The sequence below is a fragment of the Chelonoidis abingdonii genome, chromosome 3 (genome assembly GCF_003597395.2).
Source record: "Chelonoidis abingdonii isolate Lonesome George chromosome 3, CheloAbing_2.0, whole genome shotgun sequence".
Taxonomy (NCBI): Eukaryota; Metazoa; Chordata; order Testudines; family Testudinidae; genus Chelonoidis; species Chelonoidis abingdonii.
The window spans coordinates 88,219,906-88,247,044 of NC_133771.1; the positions used below are offsets into that span (position 1 = coordinate 88,219,906).

The 27,139-nt window shown below is 40.5% G+C and overlaps 1 protein-coding gene across 3 annotated transcripts in view; it reads right to left on the bottom strand.

The window, feature by feature from the left end:
• Positions 1 to 27,139, bottom strand: part of CDK19 (cyclin dependent kinase 19) — a 239,786-nt gene that overhangs the window by 106,466 nt on the left and 106,181 nt on the right. For 2 of the 3 annotated variants that reach the window (XM_032762555.2, XM_075063896.1), the window contains 2 exons: positions 20,663 to 20,773; positions 8,581 to 8,721 (listed from right to left, as the gene is read on the bottom strand). In XM_032762555.2, coding sequence (XP_032618446.1) covers positions 8,581 to 8,721; positions 20,663 to 20,773 — 252 coding nt within the window. The remainder of the gene's footprint in view (positions 1 to 8,580; positions 8,722 to 20,662; positions 20,774 to 27,139) is intronic. The other variant, XM_075063895.1, reaches the window with a different exon arrangement.

A 27,139-nucleotide genomic window follows, 5' to 3' on the forward strand; every position in this document is an offset into this window, starting at 1 on the left:
GAGCACATCTGATTCTCTCTGGCATCAACAGCACCCAGTCCACGGAGGAGCCAGGGCTGGTAAGGGGGTCTGCCTCGGGACTGACCATTCAGGCTGCACTGGCAGACCCAATGCAGGACAGGTGCATGGTTCCAGAACCGGGACCGGATGATCCAGCAAACAATGAGACTTATTCTCACTCTTGTGGGCCTTGGAAGGCACCCCTCCTCTGTGGTCAGAACTTGTGGACAGTGCAGCTTCTTTCTTGGATGTGGAGGAAGACTTACTGCCACACTTATGAGCATACTTCCATTTTTCATGGCTAGATCCCGGCATGGAATCCACAGCACTGGTACAGGCAGAACCAGAATGGGGCTCCGCGATAGGAGGCTCACCTCTGGACTGGTCAGGCCAATGTATGGTGGGGTTCCCTGGCCAGGATCTGACTGCAGCCTCATGGTGACCTCCATGAGGTGTCTCTTAAGGTGGAGGACCTTGCCTTTCTGGGTATGGGCTGGGAAGGAGAGGCACATACTGCACCTGGATGTGACGTGGGCTTCCCCCACCCAGTACAGACAATGTTGAGCCTTGTCACTGAGCGAAAACGGGTGATGGCAGGAAGTGCAGACCTTGAATCCCAGCATCTTCGGCATAATCCAGTTCCTAGATTCAGGTGCTGGGGGTGTTGGTAGGAAACCACCAAAGCAGCATCGAAAAGTCGTTAATCCTACAAAATCCTACAAAAATATGAACACTAAATCTATTACAAAAATCAGTATAATCCTAACTATGTACAAAACTAAAAAGTGTTTCTGGAAAGTGCATCACCAAGGACAAGAAGAAAAAGCGGAAGCTCCAATTCAGACCATGTGGCGGTGAGAAGGAACCGAAGATGCAGTCGGTCCGCCCCGCCCTTTATCACCTCAGGCAAAACCACAAGAAAATGCAAGGGGACATGTGTGGACCGAGTCACACAACTACTCTGAAAAACTCTGGTTTCGGGCATGTGGCGCATGTGCATAACCCTCAGTGGAATACAATAGGGAGCATAATTTGAAGGAGAACTGGCAATAAATCTTACTCTCATGCTGGAAGAGAGCAATATGATAAATTAAGGAATTGACCTTGGACCTCTGGTTACATCTCATTTAATAAAAGATCATCTGCAGGGTTCATTGGTCATGACAAACACTTTATAAAATTAAAACTGCCCCCAATGACTGGTTGGGAGGTGTCGGAGCAAAGAAACCACATTTGCATATATGTTTTGGCCATGGTCTATTATTTCAAGCTTCTGGGATGCCACTAAAAGAAGGATTAACACAATCATAGAGACTTCACTTGACCTTAAAGCAGATACCTGCATAATGGGCCATGTACCCTGCAAATGGAAGCTATCATTATAGCAAAGCAGATGGCTACACCGAACCTTACTGGTTGCAAGACATCAAATTTTGCGACACTGGAAAAGTAAATAGTGCTCCAAGCCACAAAGACTGGTATAATGGACTGGCAGACCTGGCTGTGAAGGAAATGATCACATAAAATAGACAGCAAACCCCAGAAAAATATGAATCCATTTGGGACAGTTTCCTAGAACTGATTAGCTAAAGATCCCTTCAGGACACCTGGATGAAAGGCAGGAGACTAATCCACATATTCTATCTTCCAATCCCCTCTGTTTCTCCCCTTCCTTCCCATGCCTTTTCCCCTCTTGGCTTTGATTTCATGAAATTTAATACATGCCATACAAATCCTCTGGTGGAAATATTTAAGTTAATGCTTGGGAACCCAAGCAACTGTGTATAGTCTTTTCTTGTTTCTAGAGTACAGTATTTTCATATATATATATTCTAGAAATTGGCACCTAGAATTTGTTATAAGAAAAAAGATTGAAAAAAATAAATAAATAATGAAATGGCCCGTGTCTCTTATTTTCCATTAGTAATGAGTATAGTCTGTAAAAAGGGATAATATCACAGGCAATATCTGACAATTGTTAGAATATCCAGGACTCTTAACAACATTATTCTAAAAAGCACTGTGAACAGTATGTGGTAGATTCTGTAGTAGGGTTCTTAAGTAGCCAAAAGAATATTTCCAGATCTTGCTGTTGTTTAGTCAAAATGATCCATCCTTTCTAAAGGACCACACAGAATTAGTCAGAAGGCAAAAGCTCCATTATTTCTGAAGTATCGGGGGTAGCCATGTTACTCGTATCCACAAAAACAACTAGAAGCCCGGTGGCACCTTAAAGACTAATGGATTTATTTGGGCATAAGCTTTCATGGGTAAAAACCCTCACTGAAGTATGTGGTTGTAGAGGATGCATTCCAAGCTTGCCCTTTAATGCCATCAAATCTCCTTTTCAAAGAGCTAGGGTAAAATTAAATTAGAGTCTAAAGCAGATAGTGTTATAAGAACGTGTTCAGCATTTAAACTTTGTGGAATACTTGTAGGATACTGCAGGTATTGATCTCACTTATAAGCTCTGAAGCCCATGATATACAGTTACACTGAGTGTTTGCATTGTAAACCTCTATAATTGTGTAATTCAAACAAGAAAAGAAGTGTTAATTAAGGTAAAGTGCGCATTCTGCACACAACATGGTCCATTGAAGGCTAGTGAGGCATTGTATAGCATCAAAGGACAGAGACTTTGATTGCATTCCTAACTCCATCCAGGAAAGGAAGGCCTGTGCATGCATAGTTCCTATAGAATCTGGACATGGGTGACAGGGGATGGATCACTTGATGATTACTTGTTCTGTTCATTCCCTCTAAGGCACCTGGCACCGGTCACTGTCAGAAGACAGGATACCGGCCTATATGGACCTTGGGTTTGATCCTGTATGGCAATTCTTATGTTAAGATTTTCTTTTCTTCACCCAGCAACAAGTAATCCAACCAGAAAGTATCATTTTAAATGTCTTGATAGGCAACAAGCCAATGCATCTATTTAGTACACCAGCCCCAAAGTCACTAAAGGGATATAATGCTATTGAAAGAAATAAAAACCTGACAGTAGTGACAACATAAAGACTGTGCTCTTGTCCCTTCTTCTTTGCTGTATTCACAGATTCTTAGATTTCAAGGCCACACGAGACCATTGTGCTTACACAGTCTGACCTCATGTAATACACAGGCCACAGCACTTCCCCAAAATAATTCCTAGAGCATACGTTTAAGAAAAACATCCAATCTTGATTTAAAATGGTCAGCAATAGAGAATCCACCACAACCCTTGGTAAATTGTTCCAATGGTTAATCACTTTCATCTTTTAAAATGTACACCTTATTAAATAGCATAATCAGGTAAGGAATATCCTCTCCAAAGCTGCTTTCCTGCTGATGAAAAATAAGTATTTCATAAAAATATATATATATTTGTACAAAGCCATTTAGTCTTTCAATCTCCCACAGAAAAAATTAACCCCAATATTACAAAATTTATCAACACAGTTACATTAAATCTAAAGAAAAAATCTCAATAATCAATAGTAATCAGGTTAACTGAACATTTAAGCCTTAGAATGATGACAGTTTCCAAACTGCTACACAACAGGGTCCTTGAGAAGGTGCAGACAACAACAAACTTCCTCCTAAGGATCACACTTGATAATTGCTGGTAATAGCCTTTACTCCTTCTTAATATGCAGCATTATTAAAATAAGATAATCAATTTCTCATTTTTAAAAGTACAACAATTGTTCAACACTGGCACAACAGTAGAACATTGCAGCTACTTCTCTATTTTGTTTACATCTTTACATTTTTGTTAAAATAAAATGAATTGAGCGAGGAGAGCTCAAAATAAAAAGATCCATTAGACATGCCAGACAAATTTAGAAAGTGGTGTAAATTAAATCTTCGTACATTAGTTTGAACTACCTTAAACCTACTTACATCTGCCGTACCCATTTGTAAGGGAGTCCAATATATCAAGCAGCTGGAAGGTGGTGTAAGTTAAAGTCAAAGCTACTGTATTTTGATTTATATCTTCTTGTGCTGACGCTGCATATATGCTACTCTAGATTACATTCCCTTACACTTCAGTTGTGAGGATGTAAGCAAGCATAATGGGGTCTAACTTTTACCAATTTGTGCATCACTTTGAATTTGTGCACAAGGAAGTTTAAGCTAGAAGAACAAAATACAACAAGGGAGCTGGAAGAAAGTATAAATTACATGACTTTGACTCACATTTGATTTTGGCCTATGGCTTTTTAAATCCTCACATATTCCTTTATGGCTGTATGTGTCACCTTTCCTGGATTTGTCAGTTCACATTGTTCAATTTGTTTACCAATTTGCAGTTCTTTACGTTGACTCTTTTGGCCAATACTGATGGTCTTAAAATAATTTCTCCAAGTAACTATTTTCAGGTATCCAAGAATACTGATCCTGGGATCTCCACAAATATACTTACTATCCTAGTTTTTGCAATCTTCTTTTGATTAAATGCTGTGACAGGTTTGGTCACAGAGATCCCTTGGGCTCAGAGGTAATTTCAATACGTCCTGTTTTCCCTGCCAACTTGGGACTCCAAAACCCTGCCTTGTTGAGCTAGACATGCTAGCCTGCTACAACACAGACTCAGGGCTTAGGCCATGCCCCCAAAGCTGCAGACTAACTAAAAACAGCTCAGCTCTAGCACCCAGACACCTGATGGGATCCAAACTCCAAATAAATCAGTTTTACTCTGTATAAAGCTTATATAGGGTAAGCTCATAAATTGTCCACCCTCGATACACTGATAGAGAGATATGCACTGCTGTTTGCTCTCCCACATATTAATCACTTACTCTGAGTTCATTAATAAACAGAAATGATTGTATTAAGTATAAAAAGTAGGATTTAAGTGGTTTCAAGTAATAACAGACAGAACAAAGTAAGTCACAAAGCAAAATAAAACAAAAACACATAAGTCTAAGCCTAATACTTTAAGAAACTGATTACATGTAATCTCTCACCCTCAGAGATGTTCCAATAAGCTTCTTTAACAGACTACACTCTCCCTTAGTCTGGGCCCAATCCTTTCCCCTGGTTCAGTCCTTGTTAGTTCCCACAGACATCTTCAGTGGTAAGCAGGGGTTTTCTCATGACCGGCAGCCCCTTTGTCCTGCTCCACCCCCTTTTATAACTTTGATACAAGGCAGGAATCTCGTAGTCTCTCTGGGTCCCCACCGTTCCTTCTAAATGGAAAAGTACCAGATTTAGGTTGGATTCCAGCATCATTTGACATGGTCACATGTCCTTTGAGACCCCAGCCTCCATTCTTCCTGGGCTGGCCCACACCTACACAGGAAGGTTTACAAGTAAACAAAGCCATTTACAATTCATTGATTCTGAAGCACCCTTAATGGCTTACACTTAATATGTTTACATTAGTAATACAAGTTTATATCTTATTCTCCTAATTCCAGACATAGAAATAATACATGCAAACAAATAGGATGAACATACTCGGGAGATAATAAGCGTTGTAATGCTACCTTACAACAGACCTTTTGTACGAAGCATATTCCAGTTACATCATATTCACATTTATAAGCATATTCTCATAAAACATATGGAGTGCAACGTCACAAGTGCAACCACAAAATAAAATGTATAATATCTCTCCCACTACTCCAGCAAGTGTCTAATTCTTATGTTTCTGCATTTTTCAATGTAGTTTGTGTGCAGTAAATTCTAAACATCATTTCCTGTTGTATTATACTAAAACAGTTTGACTGGTAGTATGATATAAATATTCTCTGAGAATATTATACATTTACATGTTACTTTTTTCTCAGGATTCTTATAGTAGCTGAATTGCTACAAATAACTAGAAATTATTTATACTATCTAATCAGGAAGACACCATGTGCCCAGCTGTAAAACACTGCTTTACATAAAATAGAAAAAAGTATTTTGTTTCCAAAGGGTGTAACCAAACCAACTAAGACAAAACAAGAAACAAATATCAGGCTTAGTGAGTAAGGGAAATAGTTCACATACACATACTTTGATTCAGTTTAATGGAAATGTAGATACAATTGTTTTATAAGTACAAACAACAAGAAGGTAAGAAGGTGGATATGTTGGGAAACATAACTGAGTTTTTTGATCATTAAACATTTAAATGAGTTGCTAAACGAGCATATTAACTCCAATCTCAAGAGAGGATGTGAACTACTGGAGCAAATAGAATCACAGATTCATAGAAGATTAGGGTTGGAAAAGACCTCAGGAGGTCATCTAGTCCAACCCCCTGCTCAAAGCAGGACCAACACCAACTAAATCATCCCAGCCAGGCTTTGTCAAGCCAGACTTTAAAAACCTCTAAGGATGGAGATTCCACCACTTCCCTAGGTAACACATTCCAGTGCTTCACCACCCTCCTTGTGAAATAGTGTTTCCTAATATCCAACCTAGACCTCCCCAGCAGCAACTTAAGACCATTACTCCTTGTAATGTCATCTGCCACCACTGAGAACAGCCTAGCTCCATCCTCTCTGGAACCCCCTTTCAGGTAGTTGAAGGCTGCTATCAAATCCTGTGACATACCTCTTACCCTAAAGCAGGGGTAGGCAACCTACTAAACAAGCCCTGTTCCCTCAGCCTCTCCTTGTAAGTCATGTGCCCCAGCCCTCTAATAATTTTCATTGCCCTCCACTGGACTCCACATCCCTTCTGTAATGGAGGCCCCAAAACTGGACGCAATACTCCAGATGTGGCCTCACCAGTGCCCAAAAGAGGGGAATAATCACTTCCCTCAATCTGCTGGCAATGCTCATACTAATGCAGCCCAATATGCCATTAGCCTTCTTGGCAACAAGAGCATACCGATGACTCATATCCAGCTTCTCATCCACTGTAATGCCCACGTCTTTTTCTGCAGAACTGTATTGTTTGTTGTGCATCAATATGTGATTTTAATTACTTGAGACTTACAAGATTCTGAAAAGGGGTTTTATTCTGCAATTCTTTCTTTTAAAACAAACATGCATTCTGAGTGTCTTTAAACATCAGTACAGAGTGTAGCACCCCTTGCTGTGATATCTAAGCACTTCCTAGTAAATTAGATTTACATAGCAAGAACCCAGTGAACTTCAGAGTCTTCTGGTCTTCTCCATTCCTAGTTACAGAAAGCTCTGTTTGGCAACATCATTCCACGTGTGATATGGAAAAAAAATTATTTCCTCCCACAAAGACAACTGTCATTTCTAAGGCAGAATACAGACTCCTAGCACCATCTTTGCTCCATGTACACTGACAACAGCTAGGATCCACAAAAGTATCATCAGCCAACCTGAGCGTAAATAGCGCAAGTTAAAGAGAGAAGTTCCCAAGTTTTTAGGCTTCTTACAGGTAGCTGCTTTGTCAAGAAACCAAGCTCTTAAGAGAACACATCTCTGAGACTGTACGTGGCATGGTCCTAAGATCATTTATGCTTTCTTTAAATGTAGTTGAGCATTTTTTAGTTTTTAGGTTTTTGTCTTAAGCCATTTTTAATTATGTCTTCACATTTTGCTTAAGTGACACCTCTCTTTCACAGACCATCTCCTGAGAAAAATGGGAAATTCAGCACTACAATCAGTCCTATTTTTGAATTTTGTTTCCTTTTGTTGCTCAGAACTACAATTCCAGACGCAGAAAGCACAAATATATTAATATCTAAGAGTAGAGGAATAAGCTGCTAAAGGTTTAAAAACCATTAAGGAACAGGTCAACTTTAATTAACTTCATTAACTTTCTGCAACGAAGCAGTTATCCTGGCAACTAGAAATATGAGCCTGATTCCCTTCCTTTCATTTGATCACTAAGATATGGCAACAATCCATGTCTCATCCATCAAAACTTGAAAATGACTGAAATCTTTTGGAGATGCTAGTAGCAGGCCAAAAAGCTGTTGGAAACTACAAAAAAAAAAACGTAGGTGGAGTTCTAACAATGGTAGAACATTTAACCGCTATATTGTTTACCTTGCACAAAGAAATTCTACAGGCTGTCTACATTAGTATTTCGCAGTGCTAGTGTTAGAAATGGTAGGAAACTTTCAGAAAGAACACGTAGCATAGATGGGGCAATAGGCAGCTTTCATAATCTGCAACCACTTTCAAGAGCCAATCTAGGTAATGCGAAACTTGCAAAGCTGACAACTTGGTCTCAGTTCACTTCCCACAGCCAAAAAAAAATATCACATGAGAAAAATACTCCACAGAAGAAACTAGTGTTCACTAGCTTTTATGATAACCTTACACACTGTTTGGTTCTTATGCAAGTTATCTATCACCTTCATAGTAAACTGCCCTTTTAAAGTAGAGCACACACTTATACTACAAATACATACCAGCTGGCTGGTGTATTGTTTTCAGATATTGGTATCTGCATTCCTTTTACCGGATGCAGTATCATTATCCTAGTTCAGATGTGGCAGATAAAAACAATGTGAACACAATTTGTTTTCATTTTTAAAGCCTCCAATGGTATCCAGTAACAATAACAGGAAGAGCTGTAAGGATCGATAGGCAAGATTATTACTTGTGACTTTTCTTCCTCTTCCCAAGAATACATATGTGAACTTTTCAATATCATATAAAACAGAATACTTACCAGGTCCCTGTGAAGCACCCAGTTTGCATGGAGGTAATGGATTCCATCAAGGATCTGGTAGAGTAGTGATTTAACCATAGATCTTGGCAACTGCATGGGCTTTTTATTTGCTTTTGAGGCACGGTGAAACTTGATAATATGCTAGAAATAAAACAAGTAGAAACATGAAGCTTTTTTAACAATGTAAGTTTCCTCAGATAACATTAACAAAGGGAAAAGAAAGAAAGAGATTGTTGCCTTTTGGATTGCAAAGGTAGCCTTCAATCATTTTTTTAAATGTGTGTGTTCTCAGTGTTACATACCTACTCATTTTTAAAGAAAATCTAGATACTACCAAAACAGTGACTACTTACCACTTTGCAGTCACTGTGGTTTTTAGAAATGTTTTTTCCATGTGAACCCCGCCTCATTTATGGTACATATGTGCCACGTGCATGAGATTGGATTCTTTTGTCCAGCAATGTCCACTGGTGCGACACCTGTGCCCTGCACCCACCCAATGGCATATGGGATAGATGGGCCCTGACTGCCTCTCAGTTTCCTTGTTAATTCAAAATCCCAGCACAGATGGACTCCAGAGGAACAGAGAAGAGGGGCGGTCATGGGATTCATAAGGACAAAACAATTTAAAGACCACAGTTACTGTAGGGATAAGTAATCATCCTCACCTCAAGTCTTGGTCAGTATGGATCCCACTATGGTGATGGATTAGCAGTTCCCAGATTAATAAAGGAGGGTCTGAGAATTTCTAGCTACAGAACTGCTTTCCCGAATTTGGCATTTGATTTGCTCTCTGATCCAGACCCTAATGTTTGTTAAAGATATAAAATTAGCTCCCAGTGGCTGCCCTGTGGGTCTCTGAAGAGGATGCCTCTGCTCTAGTTGAGTGAGCCCTGTTACCTGAGGGAAGGGGCATATCTGCTAGTTGGCAACAAGATGTAATGCACTGAATGATCCACTTGGATAATCTCTGGGAAGAGAGTACTTCAGGAATTGTTTGGGAAATCCCTGAGAGGAGATGGGCAATGGATATCTGGAGATGGGTCTCAGCTTAATTCTGGAAAGAGTATGTGGCTGAAGAGAAGGAAGAGTAAATATACTCTAGAGATAGTGGTGACATCTCAGTGGTAGGATAAGACTTTACCAGTACTGAGGGTTTAATTATTTCTTGTGCCAGAGAAACTGGTACTAGTGGCATCAGAACTGAGGCCAGTGCCAGGGGCTCAATGTCAGTAGGTAGGAACAGGCCTATAATACTGTTATGGACTATGCTACCGGGGATCTTGGTGCCTACGAGGAATCTTTGTTTCAGTACCAGAATAGATTTGGTGCCACACTAGCCTGCCCAGGGATCCTTTACTTCATCCCTATTTACAGTGATACTTAAGGATTGGGCTCAATAGGAGAAGAGTCCCTTTCTAGCATAAGAGAACACCTTTCAGAACTCAATTAACTCCTTATGGATGGCTAAAACTCTACCTCCTGGAGCCAGGTATTTCTGGAGTGATGAGTTCTGGTAAAGAAGGACCAGCACACAGAGAAATGGTCTGGATCATGGCTCTTGAAAAAGAAAAGACACCAAATGTGTCCATCAGTTATTGGAATAAGTCCATCACATGATTGTAATGGCTTGAAGTCAGAGGGTTTAAACTCGGCCATTACACAGACAAGCACCTTGGCACTAATTAGTATTCAGGCAAAAGACAGAAAATCTAAAGAAAACAAAAAAAAGCTTCCATGAGGGTACAAAAATGCTCCTGAACTAATTACGCTAATTACTAATATTTACAAACATTTACATAATTGCTTCAATGAAAGGGCATTATGGGGTAGCAGGTGAACACTACAAAGTTTCCTCTCTGTCACTGGTGGTAAAAGGGAAGTGAGAGACAGTCAGAGCCATTCTGCCCCATACGCCCTTAGTTGAGGGGGGAGTGCAGGAGAACATACATGGCACAGGAATGGTCCCAACAGATACTACTGCTCAAAAGATTCCAATCTCGTTTGCAAGAGGTCTGCACGCCATAAGTGAGATTCTCAGAGACTGAGATTCAAAGAACTATGCATAACAAGCCAACTTTCAATGTGCTTTTCTACAGGATGAAATTTATACAGACCATTTGTATACATTTATTTAGAGCAATTCAAGGTATTAATTTGCACATTAACAAGACTGAATTACTTGAACTTTCAGTAGAAGCTGCCTAATTCAAAAAATTTGTTCCCAGCTTTGAAGCTTTAGATATCAAGCTGTAACTAGAAGCTGTGTCTACATTAGACTTTTTCTCTCATCATTCTCACTATTGCTGCCACTGGTGAAGCTCCTCTGGGGGGAGAGTTAACATAGGCCAGCCATTGGTATTTTAGCCACCATGTCATCGAACCATACTCAGAAGAGCTCTTGATGACACAGTGGGGTTAAAAAACTGGCAACTCCTTGTCAACACTAATATTCTCATTGTTGCTTCCACAAGCGATGATGATAGTGGAAAATACAGAAAAATGCCTAGTATAGACAAAGCCATAAGGTTACTAGTTCTTGCCACCCCAAAGTACAATTAGTAAATAAACCCCAAACTCCTACAGCCGGGTATCCAAATACCTGAATATTCTGATAACACTATATGAAACCCTTAAGGGGTCATTTTATATACTATATAGGAACCTCCCCTGAAGTATTTCCTTTCAGTCACGTCACAGAAGGAGTTTGAGAGAGAGAACTGGGAGTTCCTGGCTCCCAGTATTGTGCATTGCTCCTTGGACGAGAAGAACTCTCTAATGTACTTCAAAGTGCTTTTCAAAAGATGCTGCTGCTAATTACAATTTAAAAAAATATTTTATTGGTAAACAATCAAAAATTCAAAAGCAGCAATAAAACATGCAGAGGTTACCATGTCAAAGACCCATACAACAAATCAATTAGTAAAAGCTTAGCCCTTTCTCATGGAGCATGTAGTGATAAAAGCATTTCAATGGATCCATTTCAGAAGTAGCTAATGATCTTTGCAAGAAACTAATCCTTACAAAAATATTGTTTTTACAACAAACCATTTCATGGCATGTAGAGAAATCCCCAACATAAAAGAACAAGGCTGGTTAGGGATACTTAAATGAAACAAATGCACAGCCATCATGAGCAAAGTTTGCAAAAGAACACAAATGAGAGATAGATGTTAAAAAAATGCAACTATAAAAGAGTCGGAGTTAATAGTGTACTAAGGTTTGTTGGAAAATTATCTAACCCTCTCTGGAGAGATTCTCCTTTAAAGGCCTAATCAAAGCCTAGTTCCCTGTACTAAGTGCAGCTTTACTTTCTTTCCTAATCCCCCCCAATTTTACAGATCAATTATAATTGATAATTTCCCTCAGAGGTAGATGGGTGTCTCACATTCCATTTCCTACAAAACAAAAGCAAAAACCACAGTTACTGCTGCTATCTTGTTCCAGTAGAGACAGGCTTACGCTATTTTACATGCTTGGTCTGATCCTGTCCCACTTATAATTTCAGTACTGAGTAAAATTTAAATTCAAGATACATTCACAGCCAAGGGATTGGGATACAGAATTTCACTGCTATGTCACTGGACTGAATCAATCTTATGAGTGATCAAGTCATACACATGAGAAGGCTGTTTAATGGCTTATGTAAGATGAGTTGGTCTCAGTCTGGTTTCTTGTGAACAAATATACATATAAAAACCTACCAGGACAACTAGTATTAATGTGAAATTTTGTTGGCAACTTATCTGAGAGCCCACAAAACCTAGACACATGGTAACTGGCTACCGTCTCACCATTAGAGATTGTTCCTCCAGAACAAGATTGATGGCTGGTGGGTCCCAGTCCTTTTATTTGTTTTATTTATTTAATTTCTTAATTTCTTCAAATTTCCAAAAGTACAGCTATAGGTTTCCATCCAGTGCTCTGGGGGCCTATTCCATAAACTAGAAACCACAGCAAAAACGAAGGACTGACCATAAAATAGCCACCTTAGCTCACTCCCTCCTCAACAGCCTTAAGGAACAGAGAAAAAATGGGATCTGCAATGTATCCACAAGTTAACACATCTTGGCTCTGGCAAACCAAGGGAGAAAGTGAGTTCCAAAACACAGGACTTCTCACAGAGAATGCCCTGTCAGCAGCACTCCCTTGTTTGTACTGAAGAAGCTCCAGCTCGAGCACCTCTGCTGATCTCAAATAGGACAGGATATAAAAGGGAGAGAGGTGATCTCTCAAGTAACAAAGTCAGAAATCAAATCATCAAATTATTCAAGATCAAGGAAATAGAAAAATTAAGAAATTGCCAGAGTTGCTTTGTTACAAACTTCCCAATCCCACCGCCTAAAAACGGTAGATAAGAAACAGGTTCACAGTTAGCAAGACTGACAACATCATGAGCTGGTTTCTTGAAAATGGATTTATTTAAGAGCTGCTGGAGCCACTGTTCTTCCCTCACCCAGGGAAACACTGACAATATCAGTCAACAATGGAACCAGTACTTCCCAACTGGCCTGAAACACCTGGTAAAAAAAAAAGGTCCAAACTGAAAGCTGATGAAACTTCCTATTATCGTGAACATAAGAATGGCTATACTGGATCAGACCAATGGTCCCTTTATCCCAATATCATGTCTTCCAACAATGGCTGGTGCCAAATGCTTCAGAGAGAACAAACAGAACAGGGCAATTTATTGAGTGATCCATCCTTTGTTATCCAGTCCCAGTTTCTGGCAGTCAGAGACTAGAGACACCCAAAGGATAGGGTTGCGTCCTTGACCATTTTGGCTATTAGTCATTGATAGACCTATCCTCCATGAACTTAGCTAATTCTTTTTTGGATTAGCAGAAAAGCACTGAACACCTCACAACCCCTCACACCATATCCAGCATAGTGTCTCAGAACTTAGGAAATGTTATATCATCTTAGATCAGTGACCCTTCTCTTCTAGCATACCATCTTCCACAGTAGCAGAAAAACTGTCAGTCTGGCAGAACAGACAAAAAAAGCAGCCTTCAGCAAGTACTACAGCATTGAGGAAAGGGGGAAGGATGAAGCCCAGCCAGAATTACCCTTCCTCCTTCAGTGTCTCCAGACCCAGAACTCCGTAGGGGTGAGCCTCCCACCCTCTGGGGATGCTAGGGTCCATGCGACACCAACCTACCCTAAGCTGTGTGAGAAGGAGTAAGAACCAGGAATGAACCTCCTCCCGCACACACACACACCTTGCCCTCACCCAGAGAAACTCTCAAGCCAGCAGGAACAGACACAGAAGCAGCCTCAGCAAGGACCAAGGGACAGCGATGATGTCACCACACTGCTCTGCACAGTTTTCATTATGGACATTCTTTCCCCTGAGAATGCTTGTGACTGTCTGCTCTAAGCCCCTACTACTCATCCTTCACAGTCTCTTATTTATGCCTCATTCCACCTGCTCTTCATACCTTTCCCTCCACCCACTCTTCTCTTCTGCTTTGTCCACTTCACTCCCCTCTCCTTTCCTTTGTCTTTCCGTTTAGTTAATCCCCTCCCAAAGAGGCTCATCTAAACAATTAAAACCAAAATATTATGGAACTAACCTGGCATTTGCAAACCGTTACTTGTTCATTCTGCATGTATGTTATATACCTTTCCCCTATCTTTTATCTATTTAAGTTGTAAACTCTTCAAAGTAGTGACTGCTTATTACTCTGGGTTATGTACAGTGGGGTCCTGACTTCAATTGGTTTCTAGGCACTACTGTTATAAACATAAGTACTGCTGACAATAGCCAGTACCAGAGACAGGTGCAAAAAACTTTGCAGTAGGCAGCTATAAAATAGACTGTCCATAGAGGAAGTTTCTTCCTAATTATCATCAGTTAGAAAGAATCAATCATCAGTGCTGGCTTATGAACTGAAACAGACTTTTAAAAGATAAAACAGTGACATTAACAAGACTAGTCAGAATTACTGCTGTTATTCAGAAGCCAGTGGGCAACAGTGAATTCATAGGAACATAAAACCTCAGAATGGATCAGACCCAAGGTCTATCTTGTCTAGTATTCTGGCTCAGACAGTGACCAGCATCAGATGCTTCAGAAAAAGGTACAAGAATCTCACAGGAGGGAGATGTGGGATATTCTGTCCACCTACATTAGGTCTCATCTTGATATCTAATAGTTCGAGGAGAGTGACTTAAACTCTGAAGCATGAGATTTAACTCAAGTATCAATGTTAATTTCATGCTACTGCTGTTGCTTGAGAAAGCCAAAATGCAGCAATGCACTAGAGTTAGTCATGAAGAGATGGACCCAAAAACCATAAGATCAGTAAAAGAGAGGCTGGAAAAGTAGTAATCAATTAGCAGAAATTTCTCTCTTTCTATACTGATCACCTATTACTTACCTATTAGCTGTTACACTACTTACAAGTAAAATAAAAATAATAACAGTAGCCATTACACTGTACTCTACTTCTCCATCTTATTTGTAATCTACTTCTGTTAACTAACAGCAAATGTGAACAAAAAGCCCCAAACCACCTTACAGACAACCTCTCAGAGGATTTTGAGGCACTTTGTGGAGCCTTAAGGTATCAGAGGTCACACTAAGACTTTCATTACAAACACTATCAAAACTAAATTACTTTAGGTGACACAAAGACCCATAACAAAATAAAGAACAAACACAATCTAGATCATTCTGAACAGAAGTCCGACCTTTCAAAACACTCTCGCCTAGTAAAACTGCATCAGACCAACAAAGCCAGGGCAAAACAACAGCAACAAAAATGTAAGGATGGATAGGAGTGGATGACTTCTAGTATGGCTAGTAAGTTATAAAAAGGCTGCTATGAAAAAATGCAAAATGTAATAAAGAATGCACCATGATGCAAAGGGAGGCTTCAACCTACATCAGGACAGCGTTGATTTATTTAAATCACCAAGTGGAAAGCTTCTATTTAAATCATCAATTTTAATCAACTTTTCCATTTGTAGTTCAGTTATTTTCTAAAGAAGATGCAATCTCATTGGTTGATATAATCATTAAAAAATGTTGATTTACAACTAAATAGAGCCTTTTCACACTAGAGTTAGTATATCTTTTTGCTATCTAGGAGGGTACACACCACAACTACACACATTTATTTAAGCAATTGTAGAGCTTAACATTTTCAGATTATTAATTGTAGTTTAGTATGTTAGAAAATGGTGAACAACATATTGATTTTTTACTAGATAATTAATTTTTGCTCATTATTTGTATCACAGATTATCAAGGTTGGAAGGAACCTTAAGAGATCATCTAGTCCAACCCCCTGCTCAAAGCAGGACCAATCCCCAAATGGCCCCCTCAAACACTGAACTCACAACCCTGGGTTTAGCAGGCCAATGCTCAAACCACTGAGCTATTATTTGTGTCAAGGTGCATTAGGATGGTAACTGGAATTTAATTAAACACACAAAACAACATATAACATTTATTATTAAACAAACCAAAATGTTTTGGATACATAAACTTCCTTCCTGTTTTGATAAGTGATTAACTGTATTTAAAAATGTTTTTAAATAAATAAATAATATATAGAGGTGAGAAATAACAGACCTCGACTCTACTGTCCCTCTGCAAATTTGTGTACACAGAGTCAATCCCTTACCTCTCAAGTGAAAAGTTTCTAAAAGTTCAATGAATAGAAGATTGTTGGGGGCAGAATAGATCTGTACAAGGAGAAGAAGTCTGGAGATAAATGTGAGACGCGAGGGACATATGCTTCTTTGTTAAAATATTATGTTTGCTGTTGAAGAAAAAAATCCAGAATACTTAACGTTGTTGTTTTAGTCAAATAAAACAAATTAAATGTCTGTCTGGTGATGTTCTCCTCCTAATACAGCCTGGCAAGAAAATCCACTAAATATTAATGATGAACTTGTTGAATTGGAGATAGTTCACCTCCCAATGACTTCATAAATATCTGCTTCAATTATCTTTAGTAAATGAAATAACCAGTCATTCATTTTCTGATATAGCTGTAAAACTCATCTGAAAAGTTTTCAAAATAGATCACTATTTAAAAATGTATAGCGTGTACATTCTAAAAATGAAACCTACATCTATCTCTGAGTTGTGAAGAATATGTATTAAGGTTATAACAATCAACAAGAATGCACTGTTACGTAGAAACCCATGATTAATTCTAGTCTTCCTGACTAGTGATTTAAATCATGATTTAAATCAAATCCACCCTGCTCGCTGTGCTCCTGCCCCTGGCCCCTTCATTCCCCAGGGGGGCCCACAAATATGTTTGGCATCCGGCACACAAAAAGTTAATCTGACCCTGCAAGAGAGAGATTTAAAATTGTCTTTTTAAAAACTTTTACACGGTCGGCATTGGGCATTGCGGAAAACAGGTAGAAAAGTTTAGGGATTTACACTTTTTCTTGGATATGTTTCAACCATAAAACACATTTTATAGGACTGTACAGTCATACACGTGGATTTGAAAGACACAATTGGAAACAAGGCCATCATTCTGTACATGGTCTTTATGACTAGCTCAGTGGTATGTAAAACTAACAATACTTCTGATCTGAAGATCATTAAATGAAGAAAGACAACCTGGATGTATATTAGATTAAAACTGACCAAAAAAAATAGCCATTAGACTTTGTAAGGACAATACATCCCCAAGAGAGGAACAGATTGCATCATTTGAAAGACAGACTGAAAGAACACAGGACAGAATTTAAAAACATATGGAAGCCATATGTGGATTATATTAAGGATTTTGGAATTAAAGTATAAAACAGAGTCTTACCATTGTATTGGTTCGATGAATTGCTACATGGCCAAAATTCATCTCTAAACAAGCATGCTTTCTTCAAATCATGTGGATTTTGTTTTGCCTGTCTGGTAAAATTTGGGAGGTGTTTTGGGCAGGGCCGACGCTTCCATTTAGGCGGCCTAGGCAATTGCCTAGGACGCCAGGATTATTGGTGGGCGGCATTTTGCCGGAGGGGGCGGCAGGCGGCTCCGGTGGAGCTGCCGCAGTCGTGCCTACGGAGGGTCCGCTGGTTCGCGGCTCCGGTGGAGCTGCCGCAGTCATGCTTGCGGATGGTCGGCTGCTCCCGCGGCTCCAGTGGGCCTCCTGCAGGCACCACTGCAGCAGCCGCGGACCAGCGGACCAGCGGACCCTCCGCAGGTACGACTGCAGCAGCTCCACCAGAGCCGCGGGACAAGGGTGCGGGATGGCGAAATTGCCGTGTGCCTAGGGCACTAAAACCCGTAGCGCGGGTCCTGGTTTTGGGGATTCAGTATGATTACATTAACTAATGAGTGGGTAGTTAATATGTCTGCAAGGAGGGATAATACAAATATTGATATAGTCTTAGTCAAATGTTTTCAAGTTATTACAGCTCTCTTCACCTCTTCCTTATGCCAGCCACAGATGCTAACAAGATACATTACCACTACTAACATAAATTACAAGTAAACTTTGTAGTTTAATATACGTGCCACCAAATGTGAGGTGGTCTGTGATGCTTCTGTATTAAAAATGCTGAACAAAAATAAATAATGTTTGTTCTTGTCCATCACAAAAGAATTTTAATAAAATGTAATCATCATCTGAATCCAAAGACTATCCCCTTTAATGACTGGGCTTCTACCCATTGTTTTTGTTCATTAAAATAGGTTAAATTTTCATTGTACTACAAAATATATAGAATAAGACAATATCTGGCATACTTCATTATTCATCTCTGGCCAAAATTTTCCAGGAGCTAAAGATAACCACTTTAATTAAAAGTGTCCTGATTTTTATAAGTGATCCGCATTTACAGTTCTCACTGAAGCCATTGAGAGTTGCAGATGATTAGCAACTTTAATGATCATGACACACTAATTTAGGTGCTTAAATATGGATTTGGGTAACTAACTTTAGGCACCCAAATTTGAAAATGTATCTCTCTTTAGTAAAAGCACATCTATTATCCCACAATTTCAAAAAAAAAATCTTTTCAGATGGATATAGGCATTAAATATACTTATTTTGTTTTGGGTAATACTGTGAGGGCATATAGTGCTGTTCAGTAAAAACCCTATGCAAAACAAGTAAGTTCTCTTCCCCAAAAGATATAAGGGCCCAAGTTGTGCAGCACAGGAAATGCAAAACACCAAACCACAGAAACAAGTGGACATTACTACTGAAATGATTCACAAAACGTGGGATTTTAAGGAGCTTTTTGAAGGAGGAGAGTGAAGGAGCTTTACGTACGTTAACTGGGAGGCTGTTCCTGAGTAGGAGGCAGCATGAAAAAAGACACAAAGTTGGGAGTGAGCAAAAGAGACAAAAGGGGAAGTTAGGAGTGATGCTTGGGAGAAGTGGAAGGAACAAGGGGTTTGTAGAGCAGATGAGGCCAAAGGTTTAGGCAAGAACCAAGTTATGGAGAACCTTGAATGTAACTAATTTTATGCAGAGGAAGAGGGAGAGTTCTTGTAAAGATTAAAAAGTGGAGAGACATGATCAGGTGCATGTGAAAGGAAAATTATTTGAGCAGCACATGTTGCACAGAAAAGAGAGTGAGAAGAAAGTGAGAGGCCAGAAACAACTAGGGTAACAAACATTACATCTCAAATAATATATATCAATTAACTAAACTGGGACTTATGGCTAACTAACAGCCAGACCTGTAAGGAGTGGTGATAACATTAAAACATAGTGATTTCTCATCTATTAGCCATGTGGTGTTGTTTTTTTTTTTTTTTACACAATATGAATACCACATGCACAAAAAAATTAGAATAGCAACAATTGGTGAAAAGGGTTCTTGAACATGCCACTCAGTGAAGCAGTAAAATGGTTCTTGTGGTTACTCTAAAAAGCAAGTAAATTCAAGTGATGGACAGAATTATTTAAATTCTATGCATGTAAAATTATAATATGTAGAATGGGAATATAACAGTTAGCAGCTGTGTAGAGTACACACATTTTTTGCGTCACTTGACTTTGATGAAAAACCTTCTAAAGTGACTCAGTGCAAAACTATCACCATGTCAGAGCAAGTTGATTCAACTAGATTATATGTAGGAGGATTAAATCTCATGATTTGATTCACTTTGATTTAAGTTTTCTTTTACTTTGTGCATAGTCCGTGTTTACTTTCCTCAGTAGTAAACTTCTGATAGTGTCTTGTATAAATAGCTCTCATTATCTAACATACTTGTAATTACAAGCAATTCAACAATCTGCCACTGACATTAAACATGTTATTAGTAATACTAACTTTCATATTAGTGATGCCTTTGTAATAACATTGAGACTGACACTGGCAAGGACAGAAGTAGCAAGGACGTTTTCAAAGGAACTTATTCACCACAACTTATTCTTAGGGTGTTTTGTTCTCTTCTGGGCCTGAACCAAGCCCCCAGATCTAAGCAACCCATATATTTTGGATGGGGAAACGAAGCTTGAGAATCTGTACACAAACCCAACACACAGTGTTGTAGCAAATCTCAGTTTATATCAGATCAAACCAAATATCATGAGACTTTTGGTGGAAAAATTTCCTGCCATTGGCTGCTATTACTACGAGGAAATGAGCTAGAGATACAAGTTTTCATTTTAAAAAGTCTCCAGAAATCATTTCATATCCTACTCTAAACTCAATAGAACAGGCCTCACTCATAGCAACATAACGAAGTCAGACGTTAATAAACTTTGAAATTAGCATATAAAACAACTGGATTTTGCTTTCCGCACTAGATATTGATGAAGGAGGCCAGTAAACTAATCTCTGTCTCTCACTTAATTTTTGTAACAAAAGTAGATAAAAGCAAGCATGGAAAGCTTCTATTTTAGAGTGACAATTCGGGAACACCATAACCTATTCCCTTCAAATATGGTAGGCATATTCAATTTTGCCTTAAAATCTAATCTCCATTTTTGAAGCTGATATGGCATTTTTCATGTATATTAGAGGAAAGGCCAAAATTGGGCTTATAACAGATCCTCAGTTACAACCTTAACTATATTACACACAGACACATCTCAGTGTCACGTATGAATGCTGTATAAATATTTCAAAAATACCGGAAAATTGCACTTACCCACAAATCATGTTCGGCATAATCAAACAGCAGCCAAACCTTTCTATCACTGTGAGAAAGGAAAACCTTCTGTAATGCAATCACATTGGGGTGCTTCAATTCTCGTAAAAGCTGTAAGTAAAGACACAAAAAAGTCAGTATTTCTACAGCTACAAAAAACACTATTTACATGATTCCAGTTTGCAATGCAAAGTATATAATGACAAAGGCAACTGTGTTACCAGAATTGGAGACATGGATAACTAGGGTAGGTCATAGACATGCAAGGTACTTGCAACAAAATAAGTTTGGTCCCATAGACAATATACATAAAGCAATTCAGTACATTATTACTATTAACTTCAGAAAGGGCTAGATTGTGCCCAGCTAGGACATGGATGCAGAGTGAGGTCCAGTAAGAAGAGCATAAAGAGCTGTCCCACCACCAATGGCCTGCTGACGGGTCAAACAGAATTGTAATTTAGGGGTGACTACATTTCTATTTCTATGGGGAGAAACACACACACACCCTGGCTAGCCTCATAAAGGTGTACAGCAGTGAACAACCTGCATACGTCAAGCATCTCAAGAAGACATACTGGCACACTGCCTCCTGGTGTTCCCCCAAGGGTAAGCAGATGTCCCAATAAAATCAGGACTGTCCCAATATTTAACCCTTTGTCCTGCATCCCGAACAATGTACGATTGGGACACCATTTGTCCCAATATTCAGGTAAGGAGGCGAGCACGAAGGAGGTGCCGACTCTGTGGGTGCTCCAGAGTTGGAGTACCCACAGGGAAAAATTGCAGGGAAGCTCCCTCCTCTTCACCTCCTTCTCCCTCCCTCCCCCCAATGTGTCGCATCCCAGCTCCCCCCTAACAGCTGTTTGGCAACTTAGCACTTTCCAGGAGGGAGGGGGAGGAGCAGGGATGCGGCACGCTCAGGGGAGGAGATGGAGAAGAGGCAGTGCAGGGGCGGGGACTTGGGGGAAGGGGTGGAATGGGGGCGGATGTTTGGGTGGGAAGAGGCAGGGGGTGGGCGAGTACCCACCTGACAGAGGGGAAGTCAGTGCTGGAGGGGTGAGTGGTGGGCGGAAAGGGCGAAGAGGCGAGCCAGTGGCAGACAGGTGGGGTGAGGAGGCGAGCGGTGGGTGGGGGACTGAGGACGGACGCAGAAAGCCAGCAAGGGGCTGGGGGATGAGGAAGGGCACAGTTGGGCGGGGAGGCGGGATGTGAGGCAGACTGGGGGTGGAGCCTTGGATGAGCGGGGGTTGACTGTGGGCGGGTCTGACAGCACCCCAATGTGTCCCAATAATTTAGTGTTGTCATCTGTTCACCCTAGTTCCCTCTGGGGTGGTGTGACTGTGCTTAAATGGCATAATTGAGCCTGAAGGATGTATATCATGCTGTGTGTTTAAGGCAGCAGTTTTTCACCACTGGCACATGGCTGTTATTAGTAAACATTTCTATTACTACACACACACAAAAACCCTATGTTAAAAGGACATTAAGGTTGCAAAGTCAAACACTCAAAAATTAAGAATCATCAGATACACAGACAATCTTAATTCTATGTGGACCAGCACTAGAGGGACATGAAACACACACTTTGCCACTGCATTTTACAGGTATTTGCTGACAGCAGGGGAATGGTAAAACTCAGGAATCTCGGGTTCCATTCCAGCCTCTGGACAGGAGTATGCTCTAGGGGGTACAGAGTCTTCTACTCATTCCCCACAAACTTGACTCCTTCTGCCACATCCACTCCAAACTGTCCATGTCCCCATCCTGACGCTTTCTCACTACTGGCTCCTTGCCCCCGTCTCCTCACTTAACCAGTCCCAGGCTCCACTCCTCAGGCTTCCCATCCCAGTCCCAGGGCTCAGACAGCCCTAGTTTCTCCCTCTGGACCCTCTGTCCCAGTCTTCCTCCTAGTCCGCACTCCTGGTCTGTGTTCCTTGCTCAGAGAATCCCAGGTACCCCCACTCATACCCAACTCTGCCCCGCATCTCCTTGCCCAGCCACTTCCATTCCCCTACTCCATACTCCTTGTTCCATCCGTCTGTGTCCTCCGCATCCCGAATCCATTGCCTTCCTCCTTTCCCCCTCACAAGCCCGGAGTCCCACTCTCCTGGAATAGGATTCTTACCCAATCAGTCCCCTCACCACCACTACCACAACCTGGCTCCATGTCCAGTCAGTCTTAGTTCTCCCCTCAGATCCTTGTCCAATCTCAGTTCCTCCCCATCCTCATAGCCTGGCTATTCATCAGATCCCATGTCTCTTTCCCTCACCCCATTCCCCCACCCCACTGGTTCCCAGTCTGTCTCCTTGCTCAACTAATTCCACCCTCCATCCCACCCCCCGTTTCCATCTCCCACTAAGACTCCTTGTCCTAATCTGCTTCTCTCCATCCTTGGATTTGGCTCTTGTCGCCTCTGTATTTGAATCCAGCAGCTTCCTCCTCTATGCTGCCTGGGCCCAAGTGGGGCATCAGTGACTGCACAGGAGAGATGATCTCGCTGCTGTCAGTTTCTGTTCCCGGCCCCAGCCTGGTTCACAGCAGCAATTGCATAGAAAGTGCTGCTCAGAACTCTGTAGCCCCTGGATGAAGCAGGTTCAGTGCGGATGGAATCTCCTGAGTTTTTTACTTTAAAGCTCTAACAAGACCCTACTGAACACATGCAAACTGGGATTTTTCCAAGGCTTATAACTTGGCCAAAGTTGGGCAGATCTTCACAGGGATGACAAAAGTCACAATCCTGAGAATAAGGCCAATCCATGTTAAATTTCAAGTCTCTGCTCCAAAGCATGGCTATGCTTGACGTTTTCAAAGACAACACCACTAGGATTTTTAATATGCGCAAAACAACATATTTTTCCGTAGTCTCATTCTTGGAAAGACTGAACTCTTTTGATGGAAATTCCCTTCCCCCTCCTCTCCCCCCCCCCCAAAAAAATCAATCTGAGGCAGAGAGCCAGCATAAAAAATTTCACCCAAACTGTTAAAGAATGGCAAAGTTATAAGCAACTGAAAACACGGTCTTATAATGAAAAACAACGAGGAGTCCTAGTGGCTCCTTAGAGATTAACAAATTTATCTGGACAAACTTTCATGGGATATAACCAACTTCATCAGATCCATGGAGTGGAAAATACAGTAAGCAGGTATAAATATACAGCACATGAAAAGATGGGAGTTGCCTTACAAATTTATCTGGACAAACTTTCATGGGATATAACCAACTTCATCAGATCCATGGAGTGGAAAATACAGTAAGCAGGTATAAATATACAGCACATGAAAAGATGGGAGTTGCCTTATCAAGATGGGGAAGGGTCAGTGCTAACTGAGGCCAGTTCAATAGGGCAGATGTGACCATCCCAACAGTTGAACAAGATGGGGTGAATATCAAACAGAAGGGAAAATTATTTTGTAACGACCCAGCCACTCCCAGTCTTATTCAGGACCTAATTTTTGATGGGGTCAATTGCAAATTAATTCCAGTTCTGCAGTTTTCCCTTCCTGAAGTCCTGTTTTTGAAGTCTTTTTTGTTGAAGAATGGTACTTAAGTCTGTTTACTGAGTTCGCAGGTAGACTGATGCTCTCCTACTGATGTTAACGTTACTATTCTTGATGTCTGATTGTGTCCATTGAGTCTTTTGTGTAGACCTGTCGGTTTGGTCCAATGTACATTCAGAGGGGCACTGCGGCCACATGAAGGCAGATATCACAATGTGGTAGATGTGCAAGTGAACAAAGCTCTGATGGGTGCGCTGGGTTAGGTCCTAATCGATGGCAATCCCTGAATAGATATGCGGACAGAGGTGGCAAGGGTTTGTTGCAAGGGGTTGGTTCTGGGGGATGTTTTGGTTGTGTGGTGTGTATTACTGGTGGTATTGCTTCAGGTGGGGGGGGGGGGGGCGTCGTAACGCGAGGACTGGCCTGTCTCCCAAGGTCTGTGAGAGTGAGGGATTGTCCTTCAGCATAGGTTGTAGATCCCTGATGATGCGCTGGAGAGGTTTTAGTTGGGGGCTGTAGGTGATAGCTAGTGGCATTTCATTACTTTTTTTGTCAGGCCTGTCCTCTAGTAGATGACTTCTGCATACCCCTCTGGCTCTGTCAATCTGTTTCTTCACTTCCCCAGGTGGGGATTGTAGTTTTAAGAATGCCTGATAGAAATCCTGTAGGTGTTTGTCTCTGTCTGAGGGATTGGAGCCAATGTGGTTGTATCTTAGGGTTTGGCTGTAGACAATGGATCATGTGAAGGAGGCATGTAGGTAAGTATAGCGGTCAGTAGGTTTCCAGTATAGGGTGGTGTTTATGTTACCATCGCTTATTTGTACAGTAGTGTCCAGGAAGTGGATCTCTTGTAATGGTAAGTGTTCTTAAAATGATAAGTGTTGGGCAACCTGAATAATAACCAGTGCAACCAGCCCAGCCTATACTGATAGCACCCAAACGCAGCAATTGAGATTTGAGCTCCATTGTGTTGGGTGCTATACAAACACAGATAAGATACAAGCCCTGTCACAGAATGTTTACAAGCTAAACTATACAAAACAGGGTAGGGGACAGGGTTGCAGCGTACAAACAAATGAATCTGGTGAAGAATTGGAACAGTTTTGTTAGTTACATGGTTTGTGGTTTCCTTTAAATTAGAAGTAAAGGGAGAGCAAAGAGTGGCAGGAACGGGGAAGTTAATAAGAGTGAGCAAGTAGAAAAAGGTCTGCAGACTGTAAGCCTTTAAGGGCCAGTAGAGTCTTATCCATGTTTGTAGTGGGACCTTTGGGTGCTACCATAATATAAATATTTAATAGTACATAATAAAAAAGAAAGATAGTCACTGTATTAATATTGCTACATCAGGCTTTTACAAGTTATGGTCAAATGTCAATCCACACCTAAATGATAAAAGCCTACAGGCAGGGCATCAGTACACTGACATTACGTACCTTCTGTTCTACTTGTTCCAAATCCCTGTTTTGTGACTGAGAGGGAAGCCCCTACTCAGTAGGGTAACAGTCAGGGTCCGAGTTATGCTTAAGAGGACCCATAACTAAATTGTCTGTTTGAGGATCGACAACTAAATGGTAGGCTGAGGGCACGTGGTTGTACACCCACGGTTTAATTCTGGTAAATAAGTTCAGCCTTCAAAAAGACTGGGAACCAGTGCTTTCGAAGTACCAGTATGGGTAAGGTATCAGTTCTCAAATGAACTGTGTAAACGAATTTGAGAAGAAGATTGGTAATTTCTATTTATCGGTAAGTCAACATGACCTTCACGGGCACTGCTGCTCCTGGAGTTCAGGCCAGTTCCTGTTTCTCTCCTCTTATGGAAGGAGTGAAAACTGAGTCTTGTGGGAACAGAAGCCCTCATGATTGATCCTGTCCCCAAAGTCTCTGACAACTACTGCTTGCTCATTCCTTACCAAGACAAGCATCAATGTCAGTAAAAAATATTTTTCATGCTATTTAATCGTTAAAAAAATAATCTCAAATACTAATCCAGCTTGTAATTGCATTTCAAAGAGAGCAGAAGAGGAGGAACCAGATGGCTAAGAAGATTGACAGAATGCTACAGCATGTTTTCCTATAAGCCACCGCTTCATTTCCAGGCTAGGTCTGTGGAGATCACAGTCATTACTAGTCTCAGCAGAGAGTTTGAATAGATAAATACTGAGATACACTTTCAGGGCAGAGTGGGGGAAGACTTTCTGATATACTGCTAGAGTTTTCAACTCTTTTTTTGTAGTGAAGACTTTATCTTAACAGAGACATTGTCTTGTGGACTACCTTGAGCACTCTTATTTAGCTTAAGCCCCCGCAGGATTTACAACCTCCTTGAGTTGTTAGCAGTCTAGGGCCCATGATACATAGCTGAGCAGTTTTGAATCCATCTGAAAAAAGAGCAGTGCTAACTGGGTCACTAAAACACAAATTCTATGCCATAGATCTGATGCCAATTTGCCATTATACAAAGATACAGCTGAGATATAGGAAAAAATAAACACCACATGATTTACATTAACTAAAGAGTACAATATTTAAAATGTGTGTGCATTCTGGAATTATAAAAACAAATATATTACTGCCATTAAAACTAAAGAAATCTTATAGCAGTGGGCACATACCAGCACAACTTGACTAGTAAGTGAAACGTGCAAAAACAATGGAGTATCAAGAAGTTAGAGAGAAATTCTTTCACACTACAGAAGCAATTATTTTTTTTAGGCAAGAGACACAGATACATACCAACTGATATTCTAAACATTTTAATTAATATTTTAAATATTTTTTCATTTATATTATAGCATTTAAAACAAGAAGGCATGAAAAGCCCCCATATCCAAAGCTTCAAGACTAAACCTGATAAGAACTAGACTATGATTAGACTAACCTCTTACAAGGATTTCATAAAACTCAGGAAAATTACTGGTTTGGTTTTGTGTAAAGTATGTTTTTAATTTACTGCATAAAACTGATAGATCTGATCC